The 25,864-nt window shown below is 43.7% G+C and overlaps 1 protein-coding gene across 1 annotated transcript in view; it reads left to right on the top strand.

The window, feature by feature from the left end:
- NEGR1 (neuronal growth regulator 1) overlaps window positions 1-25,864 on the top strand; it is a 105,274-nt gene that overhangs the window by 39,042 nt on the left and 40,368 nt on the right. Inside the window, exons 4-5 of the mRNA XM_061366421.1 lie at window positions 4,502-4,622; window positions 10,180-10,331. Of these exons, the coding sequence (XP_061222405.1) occupies window positions 4,502-4,622; window positions 10,180-10,331 (273 nt within the window). The remainder of the gene's footprint in view (window positions 1-4,501; window positions 4,623-10,179; window positions 10,332-25,864) is intronic.

A 25,864-nucleotide genomic window follows, 5' to 3' on the forward strand; every position in this document is an offset into this window, starting at 1 on the left:
TTCTTGACGATTTTATGTAACCATTCTTTAGGAGATATAAAAATGACAACTACATTTATAATTATTAGTCTTATGGGAGGTTCTCTTGTTAACATCACCGTTACAAGTTACTTAGGTCTTGTGTCGGAGCAATAACTTTTCTATCAAGTTCCCTCCCTTTGGGAGCTCCATGGCACTCACCCCTTTCTCCCTCCACCCCGTAGGATCTTCCAGGTAAGTGCTTCACTCTCCACTGATGCTTTATACCTTGGAGACAAGTTGTTATTCTCTTGCTCATGCATGTGTTCATTACAGTTATTTACAATGAAGTGCTCTGCATGCACGCAGACGCACGTCAGTGTCTCTGCAAAATGACTGGAATCTCTTCCCATCTAACTTGTGGAAGGCAAAACCTTCTGTGTTGGAGGGAATGCTTGCTGGACTTCTACCTGCGCATGCCTCCCTTTGGCCTTGGATTCTTTCGTGTTGGCTCTTGAACATTTCTCTTGTTTTCCCACTGTTTCCCCAGCTGTAATTACTTTATTTATAAGGCATTAAAGCTGCTCTTTCTTTTTACCTTTTTTAACTTCCATCAGATTTTCAAGCTTGTGTCCATCTGTATTTATCCCCTGCCTTCTGCTCTCCACTCAGGTCTTCTGTTAGCATCTGTTTGATCCATCAGCTGCATGGAGCAGCACTGCATCATTAATGATGCCAAATGGTTTTCTGTAATGGTTTAAGTCATCATTATTAAACTCCTGAATGAAAATGTTTTCCTGGATGGCCAGGATTTCTCCTTGCTGTTGATTCCCTATGCCACTGTAGGGATTCTTCTCCAGACTGGAGAAGAGAAGGCTCCAGGGAGACCTTAGAGCAGCTCCAGTGCCTAAAGGGGCTACAAGAAACTGGAGAGGGGCTTTGGGCAAGGGCCTGTAGGGACAGAACAATGGGAATGGCTTTAACCTGCCACAAGGGAGATTGAGATGAGATCTCAACCAGTATGCATTGGCTAACAGTGAAGGCAGAATTAATTTGAACCTTGTGATCACTTGTTAACATAACAAATGAGCTTTCCTTTTGCAAAAGGACATGTTTGTTAATCAGTAAAGTATTCCTGCTCATTGTTACAATCTCAGAATCTTTGACACAGGAGAACACACATGCAGCCCCAGCAGCACAAGCAAGCATCTCTATGCAGCACAACCGACAGCAATAGGAGCAATATCACAAATGTCTTCTCAGAAATGAGTCTTTAAATGATTACATGGAAATCATTAAAAATAAATATGAAATAGTGGAGACGTGGAAAACTCTTCGCATGTCTTTGTCCCTTTCCAAAACAAAGCTTGGCTCCGAGAGCAGCAGGTATTTAGGTGTGGAATTTCACCTGGAGTTACTCAGTCTTCCGCACTGATGTGAGCAGTAGGGGCTGATGGTTTTGTGCTCAGCATGTAGCTAATCAGTGCACCAGAAACGTGCCTGAATCACAGTTTGTTTTTATAGTACAAACAAGAAAACGACCTAGCAAGGGGAAATCTGAGAGAATGGTGACTCCAAGCTGTCTTTGGTTTCCGTTTTCATCCCAGCATTAACCAGGGATTTCCTAGAGCAGGGAATATTGATTTTTAGCGTTATTGCAAACAAGCAGAAGCTGAAATCCTTCTGAAAGGGAGATCTAAAAAGCCTTCCTTTTCAGAAGTTTTCCAATATTTTCCAAACAAACCTAGGTCTCAGCAGACAGCAAAGCCTGGAATCGTGATGTGTAGCTGGGATCCAGCCAGCATCCCCTTCCCAGCTGCACTGGGAGCGCAGTGCCTGGGGCTCCTGCTGGTAAAAGCATTGGCAAGCTTGATGTTTTTATGGGTAGTTTGAGTTACGAATTTATTAGCAGTGACTTATTTAAAAAACAAACAGCCAAGCCAACCAACCCAAAGTCCCTCAAAACCCACAGAACACCCAGCAAAAGGTGAGCAGGTCCTGCTGAGCAGCAGGAAGGTGGCACTTTATAGACAAGAACCTTCTATGTGCCTCAAGCCTTTGCTAGTGTTTTGTTTGCTCTTTCTGCTCAGCTCTTGAGGATTCAGTATTGTCTGTGCAGTGTGCACGCAGTGTGGTACCTTCACTTCAAACTCAGGCTTTTTGCTAATAATCCTGCCCCCTCCCAATTAGGAAAAAAAAAAAACCCAAAATCCAAATATCTTCACTCCCTTTGCATAATGCAGGAAAAACAAAGCCTCTTACAAGAAAGCCTTCCAGGGACCCACTCCATGGTTATGGGAGAAAGGGTGGAGGCGCTGGCACAGGGTGCCCAGAGAAGCTGTGGCTGCCCCATCCCTGGCAGTGCTCAAGGCCAGGTTGGACACAGGGGCTTGGAGCAAGCTGCTCCAGTGGAAGGGGTCCCTGCCTGTGGCAGGGGTTGGAGCTGGAAGCTGATCATCGTTCAGCTGATGCTTTTGTATGGTTTGTGTGGCTCATCTTGGACATTCTAAGTTCTAATTCTGTTGAAGCTGACCTATGAGGGTAGCGGTGCTCTCAGTAGATGCTGGTGCCACACGGTGCTGTAGGAGCAAAGACAAAATGTGACCTGTTCACAGCTCTTCATGTCATTGGTCTCACTCAGTTATTCTTTAAAGGTCTCGGCTGCACAAAGTGCTTCATTTCTCGGGAAGGAGTAAGCTTTATGTGTCATTGTTATCTTTATGAAGTAACAAATATGTCTGATGGTTTTCCTATGCAGTTTATGGAGAAGTAGTCATGCAAATCAGTTTTATGTTTATTATCTACTTGAAATTTTCATGTTACTGGTTAGGAGTTTAGAAATTCATGGATTGGTTGGATGTAATCATGGAAGAAAAAGTTGAAGGCAGGGGTGTGTTTGCCGGCTGTTGGAGACTGTAGTCTGTCTGTCTGCTTGATTTGAGTGAGGAGGACATGAGTGATGGGCAAAAGAGAGCCTGTTCTGTTTAATCCCATCCAAAACATCCTTATGTGGTTTTGTTAAACATCGAGGCTTGTGTGTAAGAGCTAAGAGTGCACGTTTGTTTTCCCTGGCTGTCACAGCTGGATTTTTTGCCATGTCCAACACACCTGGAACAGCAGCCATGGGTGGTGGTAATGATGGATGGGTGTGCGATGGACCTGACCCACCAGGCCAGAACCTGGCTGTCACACTGCTCCTTCAGAGCTCTGAGGTTTCTTTACTGTGGCTGCTTCCCATAAAAGATTATGGTCTCTTAACGTGGGCGATGGGAGAGGGGGTGGAAGAAGCAGCCGAGAGGCAGTCAGCATTTTATATGTACATAAACACCTTAAAGCAACATCTGGAAAACTGCTCAGGAAAAAATAAACAGATTGTTATTTACAAGTTCTGTGGTTTGGTTTTTATGGCGCTTTTATGATGCACATAAATTATTGTTTAAAACCAGAGATGTAAAAGAAATTCTAGGGAGAAGGCAGTTGTTGTTCAGCCTTTCCTTTGATAATCTTTCCTGAAGAATTTGTTCTGGTTTATTCTCAGCTTACTGTTGCTTTTCGCTGGCAAGGGGAAAAACTGACAATCACTTTTTATGTGTTTTTGTATCTGTAGTACTATGTTTAAGATGGTTATTGCTATTGACAATCTTTGCTATTTAAAAAAGATAAGACGTTTTGACTGAACCAATTCTGTATCCAGTGAAACAGGGGAAAAGTCACGTTGGTATATTGTATTTGTGGTTGGTTCATAGTTGTGAAGGTAAGTTTGTTCTTTCAGTATGCAAAACAAGAGCTAAAAGGCTGTCAGAGCCTAACAGGGTTTATGGGGCGTTTGCAGAAGACATGAACCTGCCCGAGGGGAGACTGAGCTGAGCTCTTAGGCAGAAGCTCTTCCCTGTGAGGGTGCTGAGGCGCTGGCACAGGGTGCCCAGAGAAGCTGTGGCTGCCCCATCCCTGGCAGTGTTCAAGGCCAGGTTGGACACAGGGGCTTGGAGCAAGCTGCTCCAGTGGAAGGGGTCCCTGCCAGTGGCAGGGGGCTGGAACTGGGTGAGCTCTGAGGTCTCTTCCAACACAAACCAGGCTGGGATTTTATGAAGATAAGTGGTGCTGGTCCTGTCTTCGTGTTGGGCCCTGGGTGCTGCCATCCCTTCCCTGGCTTCAGGGGCTCCTCCTGACCAAGCCTCTCAGCCAGTTCTTCATGTGCTTTCTTTGTGATTCTGATGTTTTAAATACATCTTGTACAACGCTAACACTTATAAATAGTTAATCTTTACGTTGAGTAACTGAGTCGGATGAACAGCTTTTTCAGTACGGGCTTGATATCTCTTCATGTCTCAGTTGTGTTTTTTTACACCAGATACACAGAGTATATCTCAGAATCTGCTGTGTGGGATAGTTCTTACACTGCTGGAAGAAAACGTGATTGAATGTGACTCAAGCCGGAGACCACGCGCCAGGCAGAGTAACAGAGAGCGTGCTGCAGAGAAGCGGCGTGGAGTGATCTGCGTATGGAGATGCAAATGTCCGTTTCACAATTCTTTTCTTTCAGTTGCCCCCACAATTCAGGAACTTAAATCCAGCGGTGTGGTGCTTGGAGGGAACGGCCTGATACGGTGCGAAGGTGCAGGAGTTCCTGCCCCGGTCTTTGAGTGGTTCAAAGGAGAGAGGAAGTAAGTAGCCAGTGCTCGCCGACCCCCTCGTGCTGCTGGGGATGCTGGGGACCAGAGTGGAAGAGAGAGGAGAGCACCAGGCTGGCTCTGTCCCCTGTGATGATGTGACCATCAGGCTGTCCTGAACTCAGTGCCAAGCTTTAAACAGCAGTTTAAAGCAGCCAGAGCCAATGGAGGTGTTGGTTTCCAGCAGCTGTGCTGTGTTGGCTTTGGGGGGAAATCCTTGGTTTCCTTGTGGTTGTAGATTCTGTGCTCTTAAAGCTGTTAGCCCTTGGCTGGGCTGTGATAGGGAGTGCTGCAATGACAAACCCAAGTTTTCAATATGCTTCAGCAATTACAACCTCTTAGGCATAATAACCAGAAAAGCACTGAAAAACTCTACTGAAAGGATTTATTTGTTTTTTATTTAAAAACCCATCCATCTTCATACGTGTCCTGCTGAGGGTTTCTGGTTGTAAAGGTTGGTTGTTTCATGAGCAAGACTTTTAACCAAACCTTCATGGGGATGAACTTTCTCCCAGTTGATCCATTCATTGCTTAGGCCATAGGTTCATCATCCACAGAACTGCTGCCCATTACAGCATCCATGGGGTGCTCTGCCTGAACCCCAGAAACTGAGCATGTGCTTTGGTTTTGCCTACAGTCAGCTTTACCTCCAGGCCATTAGCGCTGTGTAGCCATAATCAGCAGCATTTTAAAACCCACCTCATTAAATAGGTAGATATTTTCCTTTTTGGATAGAAAACTGGTTTATGGCTCTTACTTTATGTAAGAGCTTATTTCTGTTAGGTTTGCACACTGGTGCAAAAGCAAGTGGATAGTGTCTCTTGTAAGCAACTGTCCAGATGTGCCTTCCAGCTTCTGGAATTTCCTGGCTTCCGAGTGTTGGGTTTCTCAGCTCAGACATCCCATTAAACCTGGGAGCTGATGTGAGAATATTAACAACCATTTTTCATAGAAAGCCATCTGTCAGCTCATTTTCCCTTGGCCAGCTGCTCCCCTTCACAGGCTGTAGCTGCTCCTCTTTCTTTGTGACTTTCAGAGCGGTCCTAACCATGGACCATACCCTAAATCATTCTGTAAAACGCTGTAACTGATCTTTACTATCTATAACGGTGAATGCTTTTCTTCTGTTGGTGAAAAGCATTGGCATCTATTTCCAACGATGCAAATTATGTTGTGCAGGTGTTGGAGGAAGTTGCAGCAGAAACATATTTTATGTACAAAGTATTGTAGGGCAGTGTTTAGCACTCTCGATTCAATTTACCTTTTCCCGTGTGATAATCGCCTCTCTATTTATAACATTGACCAATTCCTCTCACTGTGAGCAGCAGGAAAGCCTAAGCAGAGCACTTCAGGCCAACAAAATTGTGCCTTCTGTTTTCTGTTTCAGTGGGGGTATCACCTGAGGCTGGCTATAACCAGCAAGGAATGCATTGTCCTGTTGTGTCTTACTGCTCAAACATTATGCACATCCTATTTTGCTATGCTGTTGCTGGCAGATGTGCCAGACATCAGTACAAAGGTACTGGGGATCCCTGAGCCTCCACTGCTTACAGGAAAGAGGGCAACCATTGCTTTTTCCTCCAGTATATCCTCTTCACCTCTGGGTGGTGGAACCAGCACAGAATGAGCTTTGGACAGCTTAGGTGTTGTTTTAGTGCAGCACTGAGGGGAGTCAGCTCTCACAAGTAGTTCAGAGTAGCAGGTATGTTATCTATCTGCAGATACACTGCAAGCCTAGATTTATATACTGTTAGTGCACACCCTGCTCTGTTTTCTGGTAAAAGCACAGAGAGGATCTCATTTTCTTCAGTTAGCCTTGGATGAGGACCTTCTTTTTCTTCCTTTTTAAATTGGGAACTTTGGGGTTTTTGGTTTGTTTTGTTTTTTTTTGTAATTGTTGGATACATGAACAGCAGGAGTTAAAGCTGAAATCTAAAGTATATGTTCAGTGTCTGAAACAAGCCCTTTGGGTCTTTAAACTGTATCATTGTTATTTAGATTAATGTATATCCAAACACACCATTTCCAGACTCCAGGGATCATCTCATCATAAAATAGCCATTAACAGTAAACATAAAAGCAGTCGCAGACTACAGTCACTTAAAACAGCTTGTCTGTGAAGCAGAGAGCTGGCAGGACTAATTCTACCTAATCACTGAGCTTGCAAGAGCTGCTCTTTGTTAATCCTCTGCAAGTGCTGGTGTGCTCGCTGCTGTGAGATCCTCTTGGCCAAGGGCAAGGTGAGGAGCCTAAAGCCCCACAGCCAGGCAGGCACACCTCCTCCGCTCTCCTCCCGCACCTGGGAAGCCAGGAGAGCTCTCATGGACAGGTTTCCAACCCTTTAGCACTTTATCTGTCAAAAGCAGTACTTTGAGCTCCATGTGGGAGCTGCTGGGTGGCTGCACGGGCCCCGAGAAGGTTGGGTGAGCTGGGAATGGAGTGGAAATTGGAGGAAAAGCTGGTAAAAGCATCTTAAAATTATAAATCTGTGTGATTCTAAAGCTGTGCAAGGATTTCCTGCAGAAAGGAGAACAGCTTTGCTGCACTCACTCCCAGTGTCTGAGCTCCGCAACTGTTCAAGTGTGATGCGTTATAGGGTTAAGGAGAAATCAGATCTCAGACATTAAACAGGCACAGGGAAGAAGCTTAAAAGTCACCTATCTAAAAATATAAACTCCTTTATCCTTGATGAAGCAAACAAGACTCAGGGTTGTAACAACAAAACTCATTAGAATGGCTTAATATATTATAATAATGTGAAGGTATTCAAATATGAAACCAAAGGTACCCCTCAGGGCTGGCAATGATGCATGAGCTTCTCTGGATGCATAGTCTCTCAAGTAAAAAGGAGATCACTCTTCCCTTTAGAACTACTGGTACAAAGCAGTAAGGTGAAGAAATCTCTCGGGTGGCTGCACTTAAAATAACTTGGTAAACTTACAATAACTTGGTAAAACCCAGACAAGTCATAAATGTGTGCTCAGTCAATAAGCAAAGCAGAGCAGCACACAGGAGTAATTTGAAAGTAAAAGTACCTGGTTCTTACAACTGTAAATGGGAATCCTCAAAACTGCTGAGTTTATGCTACCTAATGCTGACTCCTCGGTCTGTTAATTGTGTGGCTTATTGATAGGCACATCTATCCCATCCCATTTACTCCATCCCAGTTCTGGGCCCCCAGTGTCAGACTCTTCCCAGGGCGACATGGAGGGAAGGTGTCGCTGTCCCAGCTGCATGGCAGGAGCACTGGAAGGGGAAGGAGGGGAAGAGAACCCAGCAGGCACTGCCAGTTCTCATCCTTTTGGCAGCCTGGGGAAGGCAGCATATCACATTGAGCAGATGCAGTTCAGTTTTGATACAATTTCATCTCTAACAGGGAATGGGGATGGCAGAAATCCCAACACCCATTGAGTTAAACCTTTACAGCTGTAAAAGAGATGCTGTAGTTCAAGCTGCAGTTATGGGCTGAAATGATGGAGGTAGCTTGGAAACGAGTGGTAAGAATAAGGCATAGGTGGAAAAGGAGTTATTGCTCCTGTACCCTATGATTCCCTGGGAGAGGGAGCAATGGGATTCACACCCTGAAAGGCAGCAGGAGGGGATGGTGGCTGTGGCTCAGCTGGGGAAGGGGCATCTGGAGGAAAGCATCTGCCCTGTTGCTGGAGCAAGCAACTGGTCTGTGGTGCTCAGCTCCTGCTTGCTCAGCTTTCCTCTACCAAGAGCCACCACACTGATAGAGCTGTCATGGAGTGCTGGCATGGAGCATCAGAGCAGAGGGGGTTTGGAACAGAGGAAGCTCTTCGATCTTTCTGCAGGAGAGGCAGAAAAAGGAGGGACAGCTATTGGCAGTTTTAGAAGGAGAATCATAGAATGCCAGGTTGGAAGGGACCTCAAGCATCACCTGATCCGACCTCTCTTGGCACAGCATGACCTAGACTAGACGACCCAGCGCCCTGTCCAGCTGGATCATAACAGTGTCCAATGCTGGGGAATCCACCACTTCCCTGGGGAGGTTATTCCAGTGTCTGGTTGTTCTCATTGGTAAAAATTTACCCCTTGTGTCCAGTCAGAATCTCCCCAGGAGTAACTTGTGCCCATCACCCCTTTTCTTTACAAGTTGTCCCATGGAGAAAAGGCAGTCTCCATCTTCTTTGTAGCCACCTTCTTAAATACTGGAACATGGTGACAAGGTCTCTCCTGAGCCTTCTTTCCTCCAGGCTGAACAAGCCCAGTCCTCTGAGCCTTCCCTCACAAGGCTGCTCAGTCATTGCTTCATCAAACATCCATATGCATAGGGTGGAAACACAAACTTTTGGACAAAAGATGAACGTTCTAATTGCAGCATTCACCCCGAACCAGGCATTTCAGTCCTATTTTTTCATGTGTCTTGCAAAACCATGTGTGTCCATGGCACATGCTAAGTCCTCTACCCAGCCATGGGCTGTGCAGAGCAGACCTGAGTCTTTTAAGGCAATGCAAGCTGCCCAGGCAAGAGAAACCCCCTGAATGTGGAGCAACATATAGTGACCAAGTGGAACAGAGGCACTCATGTAATGATAAGAAGTGTCAGTCTACAGTGTGCAGAAGTGCAGTTAATGATGGACTTGAACTGGTTTTAGACAGAATGCCAGAAGATTGCATTCATTCACAGGTTGTATGATTATATCTTTCAGTATATCAAACAAAAATTGTATGCTTGATCTGGAACTCTGCTCCTTATGGGAGATATGAGGAATTATGAGTAATCGATCAGCTGGAGCTTGTATTTTAATAATGTGGTTACTCTTCTGATCTCCATTTTTGATCAAACGTGGTTTATCTAAAACAAAGTTTAAGCTGTCCATCTTTCTTTGCCCCAGTGCAGCAGTGCTGCTTCTGACTTGGCTTTGAAACTGCATAGTCCCTATGAAATTCGGGGTGAAAAGAGCCCTGGTTTGGCTTTTCCCACACTCCATTCCCTGGTTCCTATTCAGGTTGCTGTCTCAGGACACTGAGCACATCTTTCCTACCTGCATGTCTAATTCGTAGCTGTAGAGGCCTGTAAAATAAACTGTGGTCACAATCCTGCATAGTCTAATCTCTAGTTACCTAACCCTTATCTGCCGTCAGTTGGAGGTGTGTGAGGAACACCAGCAGTCTTCAGAACCTGACAAAAACTCTCTGAAACGCTGATCATTACTATTTTCTGCCCCAAAATAGGCTATTTAAATATTCAGTTGGGTTTGACCAGTTTAAAATCTAAGCTCTTCATCTGAGAGCTATGTCCTATCCAATGGCCAGGCAGGGCTATGAGTGTCAGTCATCATTTTGACTGTAGGACACACAGACAGAACCTGTTCCTCTCAACACCTCACACCTTCAGCGTTGCCCATGACTTCTATTTGCTGCTGTGGTGATTTTGCTTGACAGACTATGCTGGCAGCTTGCAAACAGTTTACTGTGCTACCAGATAGATGTAGAAAAACAGGAAAAATAAAGGTTAAAAAGAGAAAATAAAAGAAAATCATTGCTGTGGTATATGAGTTATAGACATTTTCTTTTTGCTTTCTAGACTGATCAATGGTCAACAAGGAATCACTATTAAAAATTATAGCACAAGATCACTTCTTACTGTTACCAATGTGACAGAAGAGCATTTTGGCAACTATACATGTGTCGCTGCCAACAAGCTAGGGACGACCAATGCCAGCCTGCCTCTCAACCGTAAGTAACGTGGACATGTGGCAAATGTTCATGGTTGTTTGTTTCCACATACAAGGATTCAAAAGCCAAAAATAGGAGTGTGTGTTTTTCCTCCCCGTTTCTTCACAAGGTGTATAAATACCATTGAGTTCCTCAGTACTGGGAAAGGATGTAGAGGGTTCTTTATTCTGTGCTGCAGGAGGGTTTCCGTTCTGGAAGTGATGGCACATTTTGGTGGTATCAATGAGTTACGAATCTATCAAACCCACAACTAAACCCAACCCGCCGTCGTGGTGTCAAGGCAGAATTAGCATGACAAATTTCTGCTCAGAATAGCAATACTGGAGCACAGGAACCACTGTAAATAAAGCTATGAACTTTTTCGGCAAGCTTCAAGGACTTTACTGAGCTGGAGAACTGGGGGGTGCCAGAGCCCTGCTCATGGGTCAGGTCATTGGTTGTTGATCTCCGATACAGACCAGTTGCAGAGAACTTGGAATGAAATCTTTTGATTACGGTTGTAATAGGCAAAGCAAAGCGTTAAGGTTTTCAGCTTGAAGGTCGTTAAAACAGGTCCCAAATGTCCTGCCTAAAAGATATTTATATCTGTGAATTTGTAGTATTTCACAGTTGCCATCTGTCAGTGGCAGCCGAAGATGCTCATAGCTGAACTTTGGTGCTGATCTGTTCTAATAGTGATAAAACTGAAAGACACAACTCAGAATATATCCTACACACTTTTATCTGCATAAAGATATTTCTTCCTGGGTGGAAATGTAGATTTGCAGTTGCTTACGTCCTGGGGTTATTGCCTTCTAGCCATGCAACTTTCTTCTGAATATGCTTCTTAAATGATCTGTATTGTCAGGATATGCTGAATTACTGCAGAGGAGACATAATAAGCAGAAAATAGCATGAAGGCTTTGCTGCCATTTTATTTGCTATTTGAGAAATCATCAGCAAAGTGGAAACATTACACTTGTTGTAAACAGGAAATGCAAGAACTGAAAACAGAGGAATATTATGCCAGAAGCAGAGAGTTATTTGGTGTATTTGCAATTCAGAGAAGGTAAAATGAAGGTTTCGTTTAATTTCAAACAGAGCAGAGCTGAATCTGTCTCTTAGTTGCTGCCATGATTTTATCCGTTTTATGTTGTTGAGGTACTATGTAGCCACCCTTAAGAAGTACTTTGAGATGCAGAGGTTGGAAACATCATAAAAGCATCAAGTACTTTGTTATAAATCATAAAAATAGATGTCTCCATCATGAAAGGGATGGGTTGTGTGAAGCAGAAGACTGATAGAAAATACTGAACTCTGGGTCTGATCCTGACCTCATGGAATGAAATATGGGGGTAACATTAGCTCAGGGGTTTGATTGAAAGACCAAGATGAAACGTCTTATACCGTGATTTTTTCAATGTAGTCAGAACAAGGAGAGGTTTCCAGAAGGCGGTGAGCTACATTTCAGCTGGGAATGAAGATCGTATGGCAGTTTTTTCCTTACTCACAGTCTGCATTAATGTTACCTAGAAAAAATGTTACTTAAAACATTGAAGAGTCCCAGGGTAGCAACGTATCAAATGTGGACTCCTTAATCCTACAGGGAGAATTCTCTCTAGCACGATGCTACTTCCATTTTATTCTGTTGGCAATAATAGCTGAACATATGTGCTGGTTCAGGTGTGTGTGGGGGGGAAGTGATAGTAGTTAATGGTTGCCTGTAAAATTTCACAGTCAAATGTAAGGTTAAGTATAATTTGATCATCATATTACTTGACAAATGTTAAAAACTAGGTGTTGACATCTTACTTCAGAGTGTATTTTAAACTGTTGACTGCACTGGTGCAATAGAGTCCAAGAGCTTTTTGGCCTAAATTATTACAAGGGACTGTAGGGCCAGGCCATGGGGAATGGCTTAAACCTGCCCGAGGGGAGACTGAGCTGAGCTCTTAGGCAGAAGCTCTTCCCTGTGAGGGTGCTGAGGCGCTGGCACAGGGTGCCCAGAGAAGCTGTGGCTGCCCCATCCCTGGCAGTGCTCAAGGCCAGGTTGGACACAGGGGCTTGGAGCAAGCTGCTCCAGTGGAAGGGGTCCCTGCCTATGGCAGGGGTTGGAGCTGGAGGAGCTTCAAGGTCCCTTCCAACCCAAACCAGGCTGGGATTCTCTGTTTCCCCGATAGATGTATGTGTGTGTGTTCTTAGGTAAAGGTATTATTATTTCCTAAAGAGCACCTCTTATACGTTCTCTAGTATTTTTAGGAATGGTATAAATTACTTGTCTGGTAACTGTTGCCTTTCTTAAGAAAAACTGTTAATACAGAAGAAGCATTCATATCCATTGCCAATAGCTGCCAAAGAAATAACTTTCATTAAATGCTGGTTATACGATCCACAGGAGTTACCGATGTTCAGGTTGAAACTTAAGATATATTGTCAGTTGTTATTTGAATCCATAAAAAGTTGTGAAGAGCTGCAGAAAAGGTCAGTAGCGACATTTGGAAGGAGAAGGAGCGGGGCAAGGTGTGTGCGAGATGTGCTAGCGTTTTCTGTACTAATTTAATTGCTGCAGCTAAACAGAACTACTTTATTGAATAAGCATCCAACTGTGAACTTACGGTTAGTGCAACATGCTTATAATCTTGTCTCAAACATTTCTACATGCCAGGAAGCGCCAGACCGTGCCCTCAATTTATATGTGTTGATTGCATTGTGTCCTGGTTCCTACATCAAGATTCCTAATTAAACTGGTGTCTTAATATTTTTAATGCATTGGGTTTCATGTCTGAAATGCAGAAAAAAAACCCCAACAATAGGTTCCCAAAAACTTACATTAACTCATTGTAAATTGCACACAACGTGTAATAATACACACATTTCTCAGTGGCATTGTGTGCAACTGGAGTAGCGTTGGCTATGTCTATTGGAACTTCAAAGACCCAGAGTATTGGAGGTATCTGCAGAGTGGTATCTTGCTATGATATATCTTCTAAATATGGGTACAGGCAACCACTTTTCATGGTAATTCCCCAGCAGTGCCTCCTGCTGTGCCAAGTTAGGAAAATCAAAGGAAAACCAGGCTTTAGAGGCCTTCCAACATCACCTCAGTCATCTGAACAAGGGCACACTCACAATGCTGATCATCACTCCTGGCAGTTGTTAGACCCACTCCACCTTGATCCATGGTGACCCTCCACCATTACAGTCATTTTATAGTCATGCTTCTTTCCTGTGTTAGTAACTTTTCCTTTGTATTGAAACCAAACATTTTCTTACTGCAGCTGAAGCCAGTTTCCATCCATCATAGTCTCCATGGGAAGAAGAAAGAGCAGGGTTTCTCAGGAGTAAGGAGAAATCAGATCTGGGCAGAGGGAGGGAAAGGCAGTGCCATGGCAAAATGATCATAGAAGCCTCTCCAGAAGCAACCAAGGGAATGATCCAAAGTGAGTTACTTCACATAGCGATACACACGTGTTTGCACTGTCATTGTCAACAGCAGTGGTGATCTGGTGGCCAAGCTGCTGGGACAGGGACCCTTCCATCATCATTTGACCATGGGGATTTCATGGTGTCTGACACCTGAGCAGCACTCATACTCCTGAAGTGAGTCTAGCTGAACAGTTTCTGTACACACTTCGTCCTTCAGCTTTAGCAAGCTTTAGTTTCTTTGCCCTTTTTTCCCCCTCTTTATTGCATTTTTTCCCAAACATACATAGGAGCTGGGATGTGAACTTCTTCATCTCAGCCTCTCTGCACCCATGTTTAGAGGGAAGGTGCCATTCAGTGCAGGGACCTGGTGGGAGCTGGGTTAGCAGTGCTGCAGGTCTGGCTGCTGGCACGCAGTCGGATGCGCTCCCCTGTGCATGAGCATGGCCCCAGCTGCAGCCCAAAACCTCCTTCAGGAGGTGCATTTGTTATCCCACCTGGAATGAAATCCTCCTGAAGCAGACAAGGTTTGGGCTGCATCTCCCTGGCACTGACTCCCACTGGAGTTTTCCTGTGTTTCCCATGGACACGGCTGGTGCTGCTTCTGGAGTCCTTATCTTCAGTAACTCACATGGCTTTGAGTGTGAAAACTGCTTGTGTTGTCGTCAGTTCACAGAGCTTGGTATCACTGCTCAGCTCAGTGCTGTCATTTTATTGACTAAGAAGTGGTATTTTAATGTATTTGGATATGTGACAGGTTTCTGCTAAGTTTTAGCTCAATAGCTTTGCCTGGCCTACCAAGTTTGACATTTCTAGGAAGATAGGGACTCTCCAGGGAAATTCCCTTTGTGTCCACAGTTTCAGCTGTTGTCCAATTACCTAAGAAAGATTTTATTATTTGATCCCTCAAATGCTGGCCTGCAAAGCAAATCCAACTCCAATTTGCATGGTTCTGTGCTATGTCTCAGCCAGGCAGGCTGCTCTACACCAAACAAAATACCAACAAATGTATGTATATAACTATATACATATAAAAACCTACACAAAAATTCTTGTGCTGATTAGGATCCTATTCAAAGACTGCGGCAGTCAGTCAGAGAACATTTATTGATTTAATGAGGTTGGCATCAAGCCCAATGTCTCCTGTAGACATCACAGTGCAGAGATCTGATATCATGGACCTGATTTTTCATTGGAAGCCACCCTTCCAGTCTTGCCCCTGGGGGGACAGTCATTGTCCTGAGCTGTTCTCTTCCTCCATGTCTCAGGATGAACAGGGAACGGATCTGGAATCCATCCAAAGTTCAGAACTCAGCACCTTCAATTCTTTTATTCATACAAAATAAGACAAATGGTCAAATCCTCCATTTTTATAACTTGTAATAATTCTTTTAGATGTTGGGTTTCAGATCTTGCCGTATGGATGCCAACTGCTGCTCCAGGTCGCAATTACTGAGAGTTAAGGGTAAATTTTCTCTAAATCCATTTTCCAGCTAGAGGTTTATCATGAGTTATATGGCAATAAGAGGCTGTGATTGGACAAGGTAGAAATACCCCATCTGAGCAAAGCCAGGAACATGCGTATCTGCTTGACATTTAAGAGAAACTTTAAAGGCCTGAGAGTGTACCTGTGTTTCAGGGGGGAAAAAGCAAACCAAAGCGTCTGCGATCTTTGCTTTGGGTCCTTAATGAAGTTGCCTTTATATTATGTTGAGTTACATTTGTGTTGTTATATCCTCACATTGTGCAATTATAACCATAGCTAACAATGTTTAGACACATCTTCTTTCTGAGCTGATAAATCAGAGTGCTTGAAGCACGTCTAGAAGCATAACTAAATGTTCCTCTTGGGGCTCAGCTCATTGTGATGATTATGCATTCAAGGTCATCCATGGAACTTAGCTGCTGAAGGCAGCTGCTGCCCACGTCCTGATCAGGGTGGGGAGTTTTTGGGCTCATTCTTCCTCTCCAGGGGTAGAAAACCTTGGGGGAAAATGTAAAATCCAAAGAATACCACACTTAATAAATGGGATGGAAGCCAAACGTGCAATAACATAATGAGATAAACATATTCCACAATTCTGGAGCATTGCAGAATGCCTTGGCCTTGGCCTCAGGTATTTTGAAGAATGGAGGAGGATGTTCATAGGGGGGTGAGAGGAAACAAAGGATGAGAAAATTCCTCTCTCAAGATATTAAAGATGATTACTGTCAGTCTTCTAAAGGAAAAGAGGCTTATTGAAGTATTGGCTCATCCACAGAAGGTGTATTAGGAAGTTTCCTCATAAAAAAGCCCAAGAGAGCTTTGACTTACACTAATCAGTGGCAAATTCTAAACTTAATGCAAAGCACTTTGTTAAACTATTATTAAGTGTATAAGTTATCTTCATGAGAAGTTGTTAAAACCAAAGCTCCTGGCACTTTAAAAAGGAATTATCTATTGATCAATGATTGTCATGGAATCCATTTTAAACCCAAGATTTCAGTATTTACACTGAAAGTCCAACAGGTTGGAAAATGCTGTAACTGAGAAGCAAAGAAATTCCAGGCTATTTAACAAAAGCAGTTGCTTGAAAGCAAGCAAAGTTTCTTTGAAAACCTGTGTGCTCCTATCATGTCAAATGTCCTCTTAATATAGAGATTACCAAAAAAAACATAGAGCTGGAGATGGTGTCCACAGCTTGTATTTAGCTTTCCCTGAGAGCTGCTGCATGTTCCCGAGCATCTGAACAGTTGGTGAACTGAAGCAAATGAGAAAGAAGAAAATAATTCTTTTTTTGGCAGAAAGAAATCTAAAAGTGGATGTAGAGCTTTCAGAATGAGAGAGTTTTCAGTGAGCTCACACTGCAAACACTAATTAACCTCTGAACTTAACCACATAAGTCACAAAATGCTGAGGTATTTAAATAAGCATCTAAAATAGAGAACTCGGTGTTATCCTTCCACCTACAGGTTGGTATATTGAGACTTTGATTGGATTTTAAATAATAAATGGAGTATAAAAGCTTCCTTTTCTCAGGGCTTTTCCGAACCTCAGGCAAAACCCATTAGCGTCAGATGCTTAGATAGTGCTGGCAATATTAGAAATACTCCATGAAAAAGACTTGGGATGAGTTTTTCAGGAACACACTTTTTTCCCAAAAGGTATTATCCCAAGTAACAAAGCTGGCATCTTGACTTTAAAATGTCCTCCTATGGAGCATCTACAACAGTGATCTAAATGTCACTGTGTGGTAGGATGCTGGTACTGCTATAGATAACTTTCTTCTAAATTGGCCTGTAAAAAGATAACCAGAGTTTTAGACTAGGAAAGATTTAGGTTTACTAACGTTATGCAAAGGTAAAACACAAACTGAGAACTTGGTCATTTGAATCCTGTCCATTTCTTCAGTTTAAATGTTATTTGGAGAAAAAGAATCAAATTTTAAATTACTGGGATGTGAGGAAGAAAGCAACAAATCTCGTGAAGTAACCACATTGAAAACTAAGGCACTCCCAGTATAGCAGCTGTTATTTATCGCAGTCCCAGTATGTGCAGCTTTTATTTATCTATCCAATGAAATGTACATCCTCACCAGCCTCTTTTCTTGGCTAAGGCTGCTGCTGAGCTTCCCAGAGAGCTTTGAGCTGAGAAAATGCCTGTCAGGCAGAAGAAACTTTGGAATCAGGATCCAACAATGCTTTATCTAAACCAATGGACTTTGATGTTTTGCAGCCAAAGGAAGTTCTGTGCATGTCTTTATGTTCTTCAGCAAGGTTCTTCATCTAGAGATGGGCTTAAAAAGTAGTTTCCTGGTAATATCAAAGCAGTATGTTGTATAAAGTATGTTTGGTATAAAATAGAACTTCACTGACTAAGTCATTGACATTTTGAAGCAAAATAGGACTTTTTGCAACCTAACAAAATGCTTTCCCTAAATGCGGATTTCTAGATGAAGATGTAATGTGAAAAAAGGGTTACAGTTTCCCTGCACTGTTTGTCACCCTCCTGCCTCAGTTTCAGTGTATCACCCATCAGTCCCACAGTTCTCCTCAAGGAATTTTGCAGCCAGTCTGGTTTTGCTCCCTAATGAAAGACTCCTTCCTGACCCTTCAGCATTTGCTCTCAACCAGCAGTCGCTGCTCCTGGCCTCTGTAAATTATTGGTCCACAGTTCGATGTGTGACCTGAGCAGACCAGCATCTTCAAAACATGCCTGGGCTGGTGCAAGAAAAGAAGCTCAGCTCTTTATGGTCTCTGTCAATAGCTGCTATAAAAAATACCCTAAAAGCTGCATTGCTTTGAATACAGCTCTCAGGACTGAAAGCATCAATTCCCTGTTTGTATTATTTTTTATCCTGGAACTTTTCTTACACATTAGAAGTCATAGCATGGTAGAACCAGAGACAGGTTTGTGTTGGAAGAACTCACCCAGTTCCAACCTGCCTCCACTGGAGCAGATTACTCCAAGCCCTATCCAACTTGGCCTTGATCATCTCATAATAACTGTTTTAATGATACAGCTAAGGATGAAGCTGGTCCAAAAATGAGTGGGTATGAATTTGCCATGCATACCCCAGGCTGAGAGAGGAGGATTTCTAACCCGTACACAGCTGGCTCTGCATCAGTCTTCAATACAGAGCGGAGGGGCACATAATCAAAATTATCTTGGCAGTGAAGCTTAGCAAGTTTATCACAGGGATTTGTCCTCAGTGTTCAGGAAATGAACTGAAAGCCTCTGGTCTGCTCTGTACAAAAATCAAGTCTAAAAAGAAGATGCAGCTCTTGCATAAAATTCCCTTTCTGCTGTTCCAGTGAACACCTCAGTGAAAGCTGAGCAAACCGTTTCACCCAGGGATTTAGTGCTGGCTTGATTTTATTATCCTGTTTAACTAGTGGGGTGTGTGGTTGGCATTAATGAAAACAAGCGCCCTGGGTCTAACCCTGCTTCACGTCCTCTTCTCAGACACTCACACTTCTAGATGTCTTTCAGGTGCTTTTTATTGATTTCTGTGTAAGAACAGCATCCCTGTTTGTGCAGGTGCAGATTTATTTCGTTTTCAATATGTTAGAAGCAGCCAGTTTGTTTTATGCGTAATTAAAGCAGTGAGAAGGGTCAGTGTAAGCATCCTCAGCACTGCAGAGCAACTGCAAGCAGGGGCCAGGCCAGAGCTGGCCCAGCCAGGTTTAGGTGGGTTTGGTTATCGAGAAGAACAGAGAAGATATTTCTGTTTCCAGAAATGCTGTGTTCAGCTCTTGCATGTTAACATGATGTTTATAATATGCTAATAGCAGTTCATCTGTGCAACAAGACTGAGCTGCAGCGTGACACCTCCCTTAATGAGTTGTGCTGATCCTGCATTGGAAGCAGGAGCAGAGAAACCCATCTGACCTCAGCAGGGACTCGTTGTTGGTTCGGGTGGGATCTTCTGAGGCAGGATCCCAACACAGAAATAATAGCTAATCTAGCATTTCAGATTTCACTGCCTTGAACAGGGAGAAGCTGTCGAGCCTGACAACAGCTCTTGCAGCCTGATAGACCCAAATCCCTTGCGGGAGATGATAAGTGAATCCATTTAGAAGCACATTTTGTTATTTTAGCCTGCTGATGTGTGTGCTTGGAGATTCTATTTTCTTGTAGGCTATTTGCAGCAGACTTCTGTTCCTTGATCTCAGCTTTTAATAGCTCCCCAGGCAATAAATGTGTTTCCTTCCTCAGAGGGTTGGCGCAACGACTTGTGCTATAGATTAGCCGGGCAGTATTCATCTCCTGTTCTACCTGTTTTCCAACACACTTCTGTACCAAATGAAAAGCAGTTGTACTTCTCCGTGACTCATTTGTAACTGGAACAGTCCACGTTATGGTTCACCTTTGTGTCCCTCTTGTTTCCTCCGACTTGTAACATTATGTGGCTCTCTCTTTCTCTGGGAAGTGCAGTCTTTCAATGTGCTGCTCCTTAAACTCTGCGCAGAGATGTGCACGCATAACTGCAGCCTCAATTAAGTCTCCCTTTACAGGAATTGTAGACATTTTATGAGTTTCATCATGACATTGGCACATTCCACCATGTAATTTATAGAGATTTGTAATGATTCATTTGATAGGCATTGTCTGTGGATTCCAGTTCATCAGGGATCGGCAGAACTCTAATTACACAGTAATTATTAAATAACTTATTCACAAATTGCTGCGCCAGTGAAAGCAAATATCAGAGCAGTTGAGCAGCATCTAGTCCTTCGAGGCATGTGTTATATACATATGAGGATTGCAGAGATGGGGGTGTTTGTTCTAAACACGTTAGTAATGGATAGATCAGGCAGGAATGTCTATAAATGAGAATGAGACTGCTGTGGTAACAATTGTCTCGGCCTCCATTCCCAGAAGGCTTTCCTTCACCTGGGAATCCCAGGTCCAACTGGAGATGGTTAGGTGAGGAGCCGAGAGTGCAGGAGTCCCAGTGTCAGTGGAATGCTGGTCTGAAAGTAAAACTGAAATGGGTAGAAAATGAGGAGTGAGAGGTGGTTCCGGCCAGAGACTCCCTCTTCCCATCCCAGTAGCTGTACAGTACCAAAGCACAGAAGGGTCACAGAGAGGCCCAGGGAGTACAATGAAGTCTGAATAGGTCAGGATTTAAAATCCCTGTTTTCACAGTTCCAGAGGAGGTCATGGAGATGCTGCGAGGGCTGGAGCAGCTCTGCTCTGGAGCCAGGCTGAGAGAGCTGGGCTGGGGCAGCCTGGAGAAGAGAAGGCTCCTGAAGGGGAGACCTGAGAGCAGCTCCAGTGCATAAAGGGGCTGCAGGAAAGCTGGAGAGGGGCTTGGGACAAGGGCCTGTAGGGACAGGCCAAGGGGAATGGCTTGAACCTGCCCGAGGGGAGACTGAGCTGAGCTCTTAGGCAGAAGCTCTTCCCTGTGAGGGTGCTGAGGCGCTGGCACAGGGTGCCCAGAGAAGCTGTGGCTGCCCCATCCCTGGCAGTGCTCAAGGCCAGGTTGGACACAGGGGCTTGGAGCAAGCTGCTCCAGTGGAAGGGGTCCCTGCCCATGGCAGGGGTTGGAGCTGGAGGAGATTTAAAGTCTCTTTCAACCCAAACCAGGCTGGGATTCTACCTTAACAGTGAGTCCAGCCCTGTGTGGGATGGCTGAAACCACTGCTGATGGGCAGGGTTTAAGTTGTTGCAGTGAGGAAGGGGTCTTTTGGGAGATTCCCCTGCATCCAAGGTATCTTTATGGGAGTTGTGTGTATTCAGAAGTAGGAGAAAAGGAACAAACCTGCCTATGACCACAGACCTGGCAGAAGCATTTGTTTAACGTTACTGGCAGTTGCAAGCATAGCACTATGCACACAGGAAGGAAATAGTGTTGTGGTGTGCGTCATATTGCTTCTCTAATGTATATTTTGCCTTATTTACACCCAGAAATATAGTGACAGTTGTGCAGATCTAAAGAGTGACCTCTGAGAACAAGAATATCGTTATTGGGAGTCAGAGCAATGCTAATCATATGTTTCTGAACAGCAAAAATGCTAACAGATTTTTAGACCTCCATTATTCATAAGCTGCTTATTTATACATATGAATGAAAGACCAAGCCAAAAGGATGCAGACTGCTTTGTCTCTTTTTCTTCAGTTTCTTATGGTCTCAAGAGCTGTAAAAATCATTAAAACAGCAATTTTGCCTGGAAAAATTTGAGATAAGGGCTAATGAGCAAATACTGTTTATCCTTTTTAATGCTGTAATTTGAACAACTGAATGAAAACACTGAATTTTGTGTAACTTTTGTGATTTAGATGTAATTAAAATGTTGGTAGGAGACAGGAACTCAGTAGGCTTCTCTGCTTCCATCACCCTGGTTCTGTTGCCTGAGGCTCAGAGAGCACCCAGTGGCACAGCCAAGGGAAAGGGTGACTGGGCTGAAGCCACCTCAGACCTTTGGCATCAGCAGAAGGTTGTTTTCAGGCAGTACCTGACAACGGCGTTGTCCGTCTTTCCCATTTCTGTACCTATTTCAGAATTGAGTGCTGTGACACTGGTTTGTGCACCCGATGCAGAACAGGCTGGGAAGGGTTCATTAAGCATTTAGAGATCACTTTCAGACAACTCCTGAGATGTTCTTTCTCTTCCATGAGCAGAGCCATCCCTTTTCTTCCGCTCAGTTTAATTAAAAGACATGTGGTTTATTTTATATGGAATGGCTTGAACCTGCCCGAGGGGAGACTGAGCTGAGCTCTTAGGCAGAAGCTCTTCCCTGTGAGGGTGCTGAGGCGCTGGCACAGGGTGCCCAGAGAAGCTGTGGCTGCCCCATCCCTGGCAGTGCTCAAGGCCAGGTTGGACACAGGGGCTTGGAGCAAGCTGCTCCAGTGGAAGGGGTCCTTGCCCGTGGCAGGGGTTGGAGCTGGAGGAGCTTAAGGTCCCTTCCAACCCAAACCAGGCTGGGATTATGTTATTGTCTTTTGATTGCTTGACTTTCCTTTTAGTCCTGTAAATATCCCATGTGTCACACGTGCCTGATGCTGACATTTATGCATTGACAGGCAAGCCACAACCAAGTTCAGATGGGCACTAAAGCAGCACAGGGACAGGTTAGGTTACAATAGGAAGCTTCCAAAAAAACTCTCCTTAACTTAGCATGGTTAAAACAACACCGCTTCTTTCCCTCTTTGGTAGATAGTCTGATGTGGGTCTGGCTGCAGCCGCTCACTGGGGAACTGAGAAGCTTCCAGTGTGCAGGGGAAGGGAATTTCATAAATCATATCTTCAATAGTGCTTCTTGAGAAACACTATAGGAAAAACACTGTGGAGGGTTTCATAACCAGGTCCTCAACAAGGCTGCAGGTTGCTTGTGCCTTTTATTATCTTTTATTTCTGATAATACTCAGCTGTGTCTTGTAACTGGATACACAGCGCTGAGAGAAACTATTCGGTTTGACATCAAACGAGCCCCATTAATGCGCCTTAGAATGCAAAAGTGTTGTCTGAGGTTTGGAAGCTGTTGTTGTGTTTCCTAAACTGCAGAGGTTGTTCCCTATGCTGGAAACTGGGTGCTTTAGAAACCACCTGCATCTGAAAGGGCTTCTTTGAAGAAACCCATCCTGATGTGTCTTTACATTGGGTGAGTAACATGTTCCTGGCAGTGGGGTGGCCAGATTGTTTTGATGCCTATTGCGTTTCAGGATGAGAGCAGATATTGCTGACTGGGTACTGCTGGTCTCTTCCCCTTCTGGAAGCATCTCTAAATCCAGAGCATCCTTTTGCTCTCTGGTACCGTGTTTGCTGCTCTGCCCCTCTCCCGCACCCAGAGGCTGTGGTCAGCCCTATGCACCCAGGGTGCACATGAGACTCACATAGAACAAGATATTTCTACCTGGGTTTGGAGTTCTTTGCCTTTTCTTGGCTTCTTTCCATGTGTAACCTTCCTCATCTCCAAACAAACCACCCATAACCATGTTTTCTTTGCAATTAATGAATAAATTCCTTTTGCTGACCTCAGGTAAGTGGCCCTTTGCATGGTTTGTTTTATATTTGCCTCTCAGACTTGCTTTATGGAGGTTTCTTTAGCCACACCTTGCACGGGACCATAGAAGGCTCCATGTGCTGAGGGTCATTCTGAAACCTGTAAAGATTCCAGCATTCCAATTGATTTTCCAGATCTGAAAGGTTTCATTATCCATTTATTTGCATTTCTTTTCATTCCTTGACATTCCTTGCACTTTACTTCTTCATTTTTTGATAGTTCAGTGCTTGTAATTACTTGTGCAACTATGTACTGGTGATGGGACCTTAAACCAGTGGGTATATTTTTGTGATACTCAAAGAGCACACTGCAATATGAAGGGCAGAGATTCCCGATATATTCCTTTCCTCAGTAGTCAGGCATTCCTGAGAAAGATAAAGCCTTGAGCAAAGACCAACACATTAGAGATGTGAAATTGTTGTGATTATAGAATGGTTACGGTTGGAAAGGACCTGCAGGTTCCAGTTCTACTTGTCCTAGTGGGGAGAGAAATTGCATCCTCTTACTGGCAAGAATATCAAATGTGGGACCTTTATTTTATACATGATTTAAAAGGTTATAGTGGAAAAAATTTTTGCTTGTTAGTGGTTCACACACACCCCCATTAAATTAAATTTAAAGCAGTTTTTTTCACACTATAAAACAGTTGATCCTACATAAGCCATGATGATTCATTCTGGAACTTTTTAAAAATTACATAAACAAAAAACCTTTCGTGGACTCCAGATGAAAACAATGGGCTATTTTAGCATCTTTCTTCCTTTTTTTTTAATAAGAAAATCAGATTCCATAAGAATTTTAAGTAAAATTTGAATTTATCCCATTATTTTCTCTGTGCCAGCTAAGAACGCGCGTGGTGCTCAGGCTGGTGCTGCGCAGAAATGCTTTTCATCAGGCTTCTTTTGCAGGAGTGACACTAAAAGGTGGCACTGATGTGGCTTTCTACAGGCCTCAAAATATTAGGGTATTTACTTAAATCAGGTAAACCCAAAGTACCATAGGCATAGGGCAGTGAGTAAACTGCCTGGCCATGCCAGGTCTCCCAACTTCAAACTGATAATGGTGTATCTTTATAATGTCTCAGAGACATTGAGCTGTTAAATTCCATCCTGTAACAGAAGAACAAACCATTTAAATAAAACAAACCATTACTAAGCACTTACAGTGTAATAACTCAAACCTGTACAAGAGCTCAAATTGTAATTGCAAAATACTAATGGGGAGTGAAAGACACAGAATAAATCAAGGTCCTGTCTCTGCCCAACCCACTCGCAGTTTCCATCCAGAAGATTTATTATCAGCAATGTTTTTCCCTTTACCGTTGCACTAAAACAGTCTCTGGTTTACCTAGGCTGAAAGCTCTCCATTTCAGAATAAATCATTAATCTTTAACTAAGATGATAAAGCCCAGAAGAGATTAGATTGAATAAACCTGGCTAATTAAGAAAATAGTTAAGAAAGGGGGGTGTTTCCATTAATTAACGTGTTAGTGTTTCATTGCCAGTTGTATTTTGGGCCAGTTATCAATTTCTCCAATACATGCAAATCTAAATGTTATTACAGCAAAATCTCAATATTTTACTGTAGTAAAATACTGTAGAGGTAGGAAAATTACTGCAGGGCCAGGCCAAGGGGAATGGCTTGAACCTGCCCGAGGGGAGACTGAGCTGAGCTCTTAGGCAGAAGCTCTTCCCTGTGAGGGTGCTGAGGCGCTGGCACAGGGTGCCCAGAGAAGCTGTGGCTGCCCCATCCCTGGCAGTGCTCAAGGCCAGGTTGGACACAGGGGCTTGGAGCAAGCTGCTCCAGTGGAAGGGGTCCCTGCCCATGGCAGGGGTTGGAGCTGGAGGAGCTTTAAGGTCCCTTCCAACCCAAACCAGGCTGGGATTCTGTGATTCTACTGATGCAGACTGTCATGGTTTAACCTCAAATCAGGACTGGAACGGGCCCAGCTTTTTGTATTCTTCTGTCACAAAATGCCCTCCTTACCCTCTGTAAACATGCTTGTCTGTCTACAGTGTGCTTCAACACAGATGTTGACATTGCATTCACGTAGATACATCATTACTGATAGTGGGTAAGCACCTACCCCCATCCTATAGTAAAACCCCATAAAGTTGTGCTTTCTCTTATGCAGCATATGTAAATGCCATTTGATAGTAAATGTAAATATTTAATCCTACCTTTTCAAAACATATCTATTTATCTTAAGAAAACTCAAGGGATTTTAAACTGAATATAAATGCGGAAACTGTTTAACCTCGTGGTGGTAAATACCTGCAAATGTAAGAATAAACTAGAGTAACGTTAGAAGGAAAACACTGGAGCATGCACCAGTGCTATGGCTTTGTCAGATTGTGTACCTTTTGTTGACTGTATATCTGACTTCTCAGTCTCCCTAAGTAAACACTATGGAGAATGGGTTTCTGTGCTCTTGTGTGTGTTGTATCCCAAAATGAGAGTTTAAGAAACACAGGCTCTAGCTAAAGGCAACGTGGGCTGGTTCCAGTAGTCATTTCACACTGGGGATTGAAATACCCGAAGAATGGCAGCAACTGATGTTAGTTGAGGGCTACAGAACCCAATTAAAACATGTTCTAGTTTCTGTTTGTCATTGTTACTGTGAAATAGCTTGGACTTTCTGT

Source organism: Neopsephotus bourkii, unplaced genomic scaffold, assembly GCF_033783945.1.
Source record: "Neopsephotus bourkii isolate Nb327-2 ecotype Australia unplaced genomic scaffold, CSIRO-AGI_Nbou_v1 NB_1331, whole genome shotgun sequence".
Classification (NCBI taxonomy): domain Eukaryota; kingdom Metazoa; phylum Chordata; class Aves; order Psittaciformes; family Psittacidae; genus Neopsephotus; species Neopsephotus bourkii.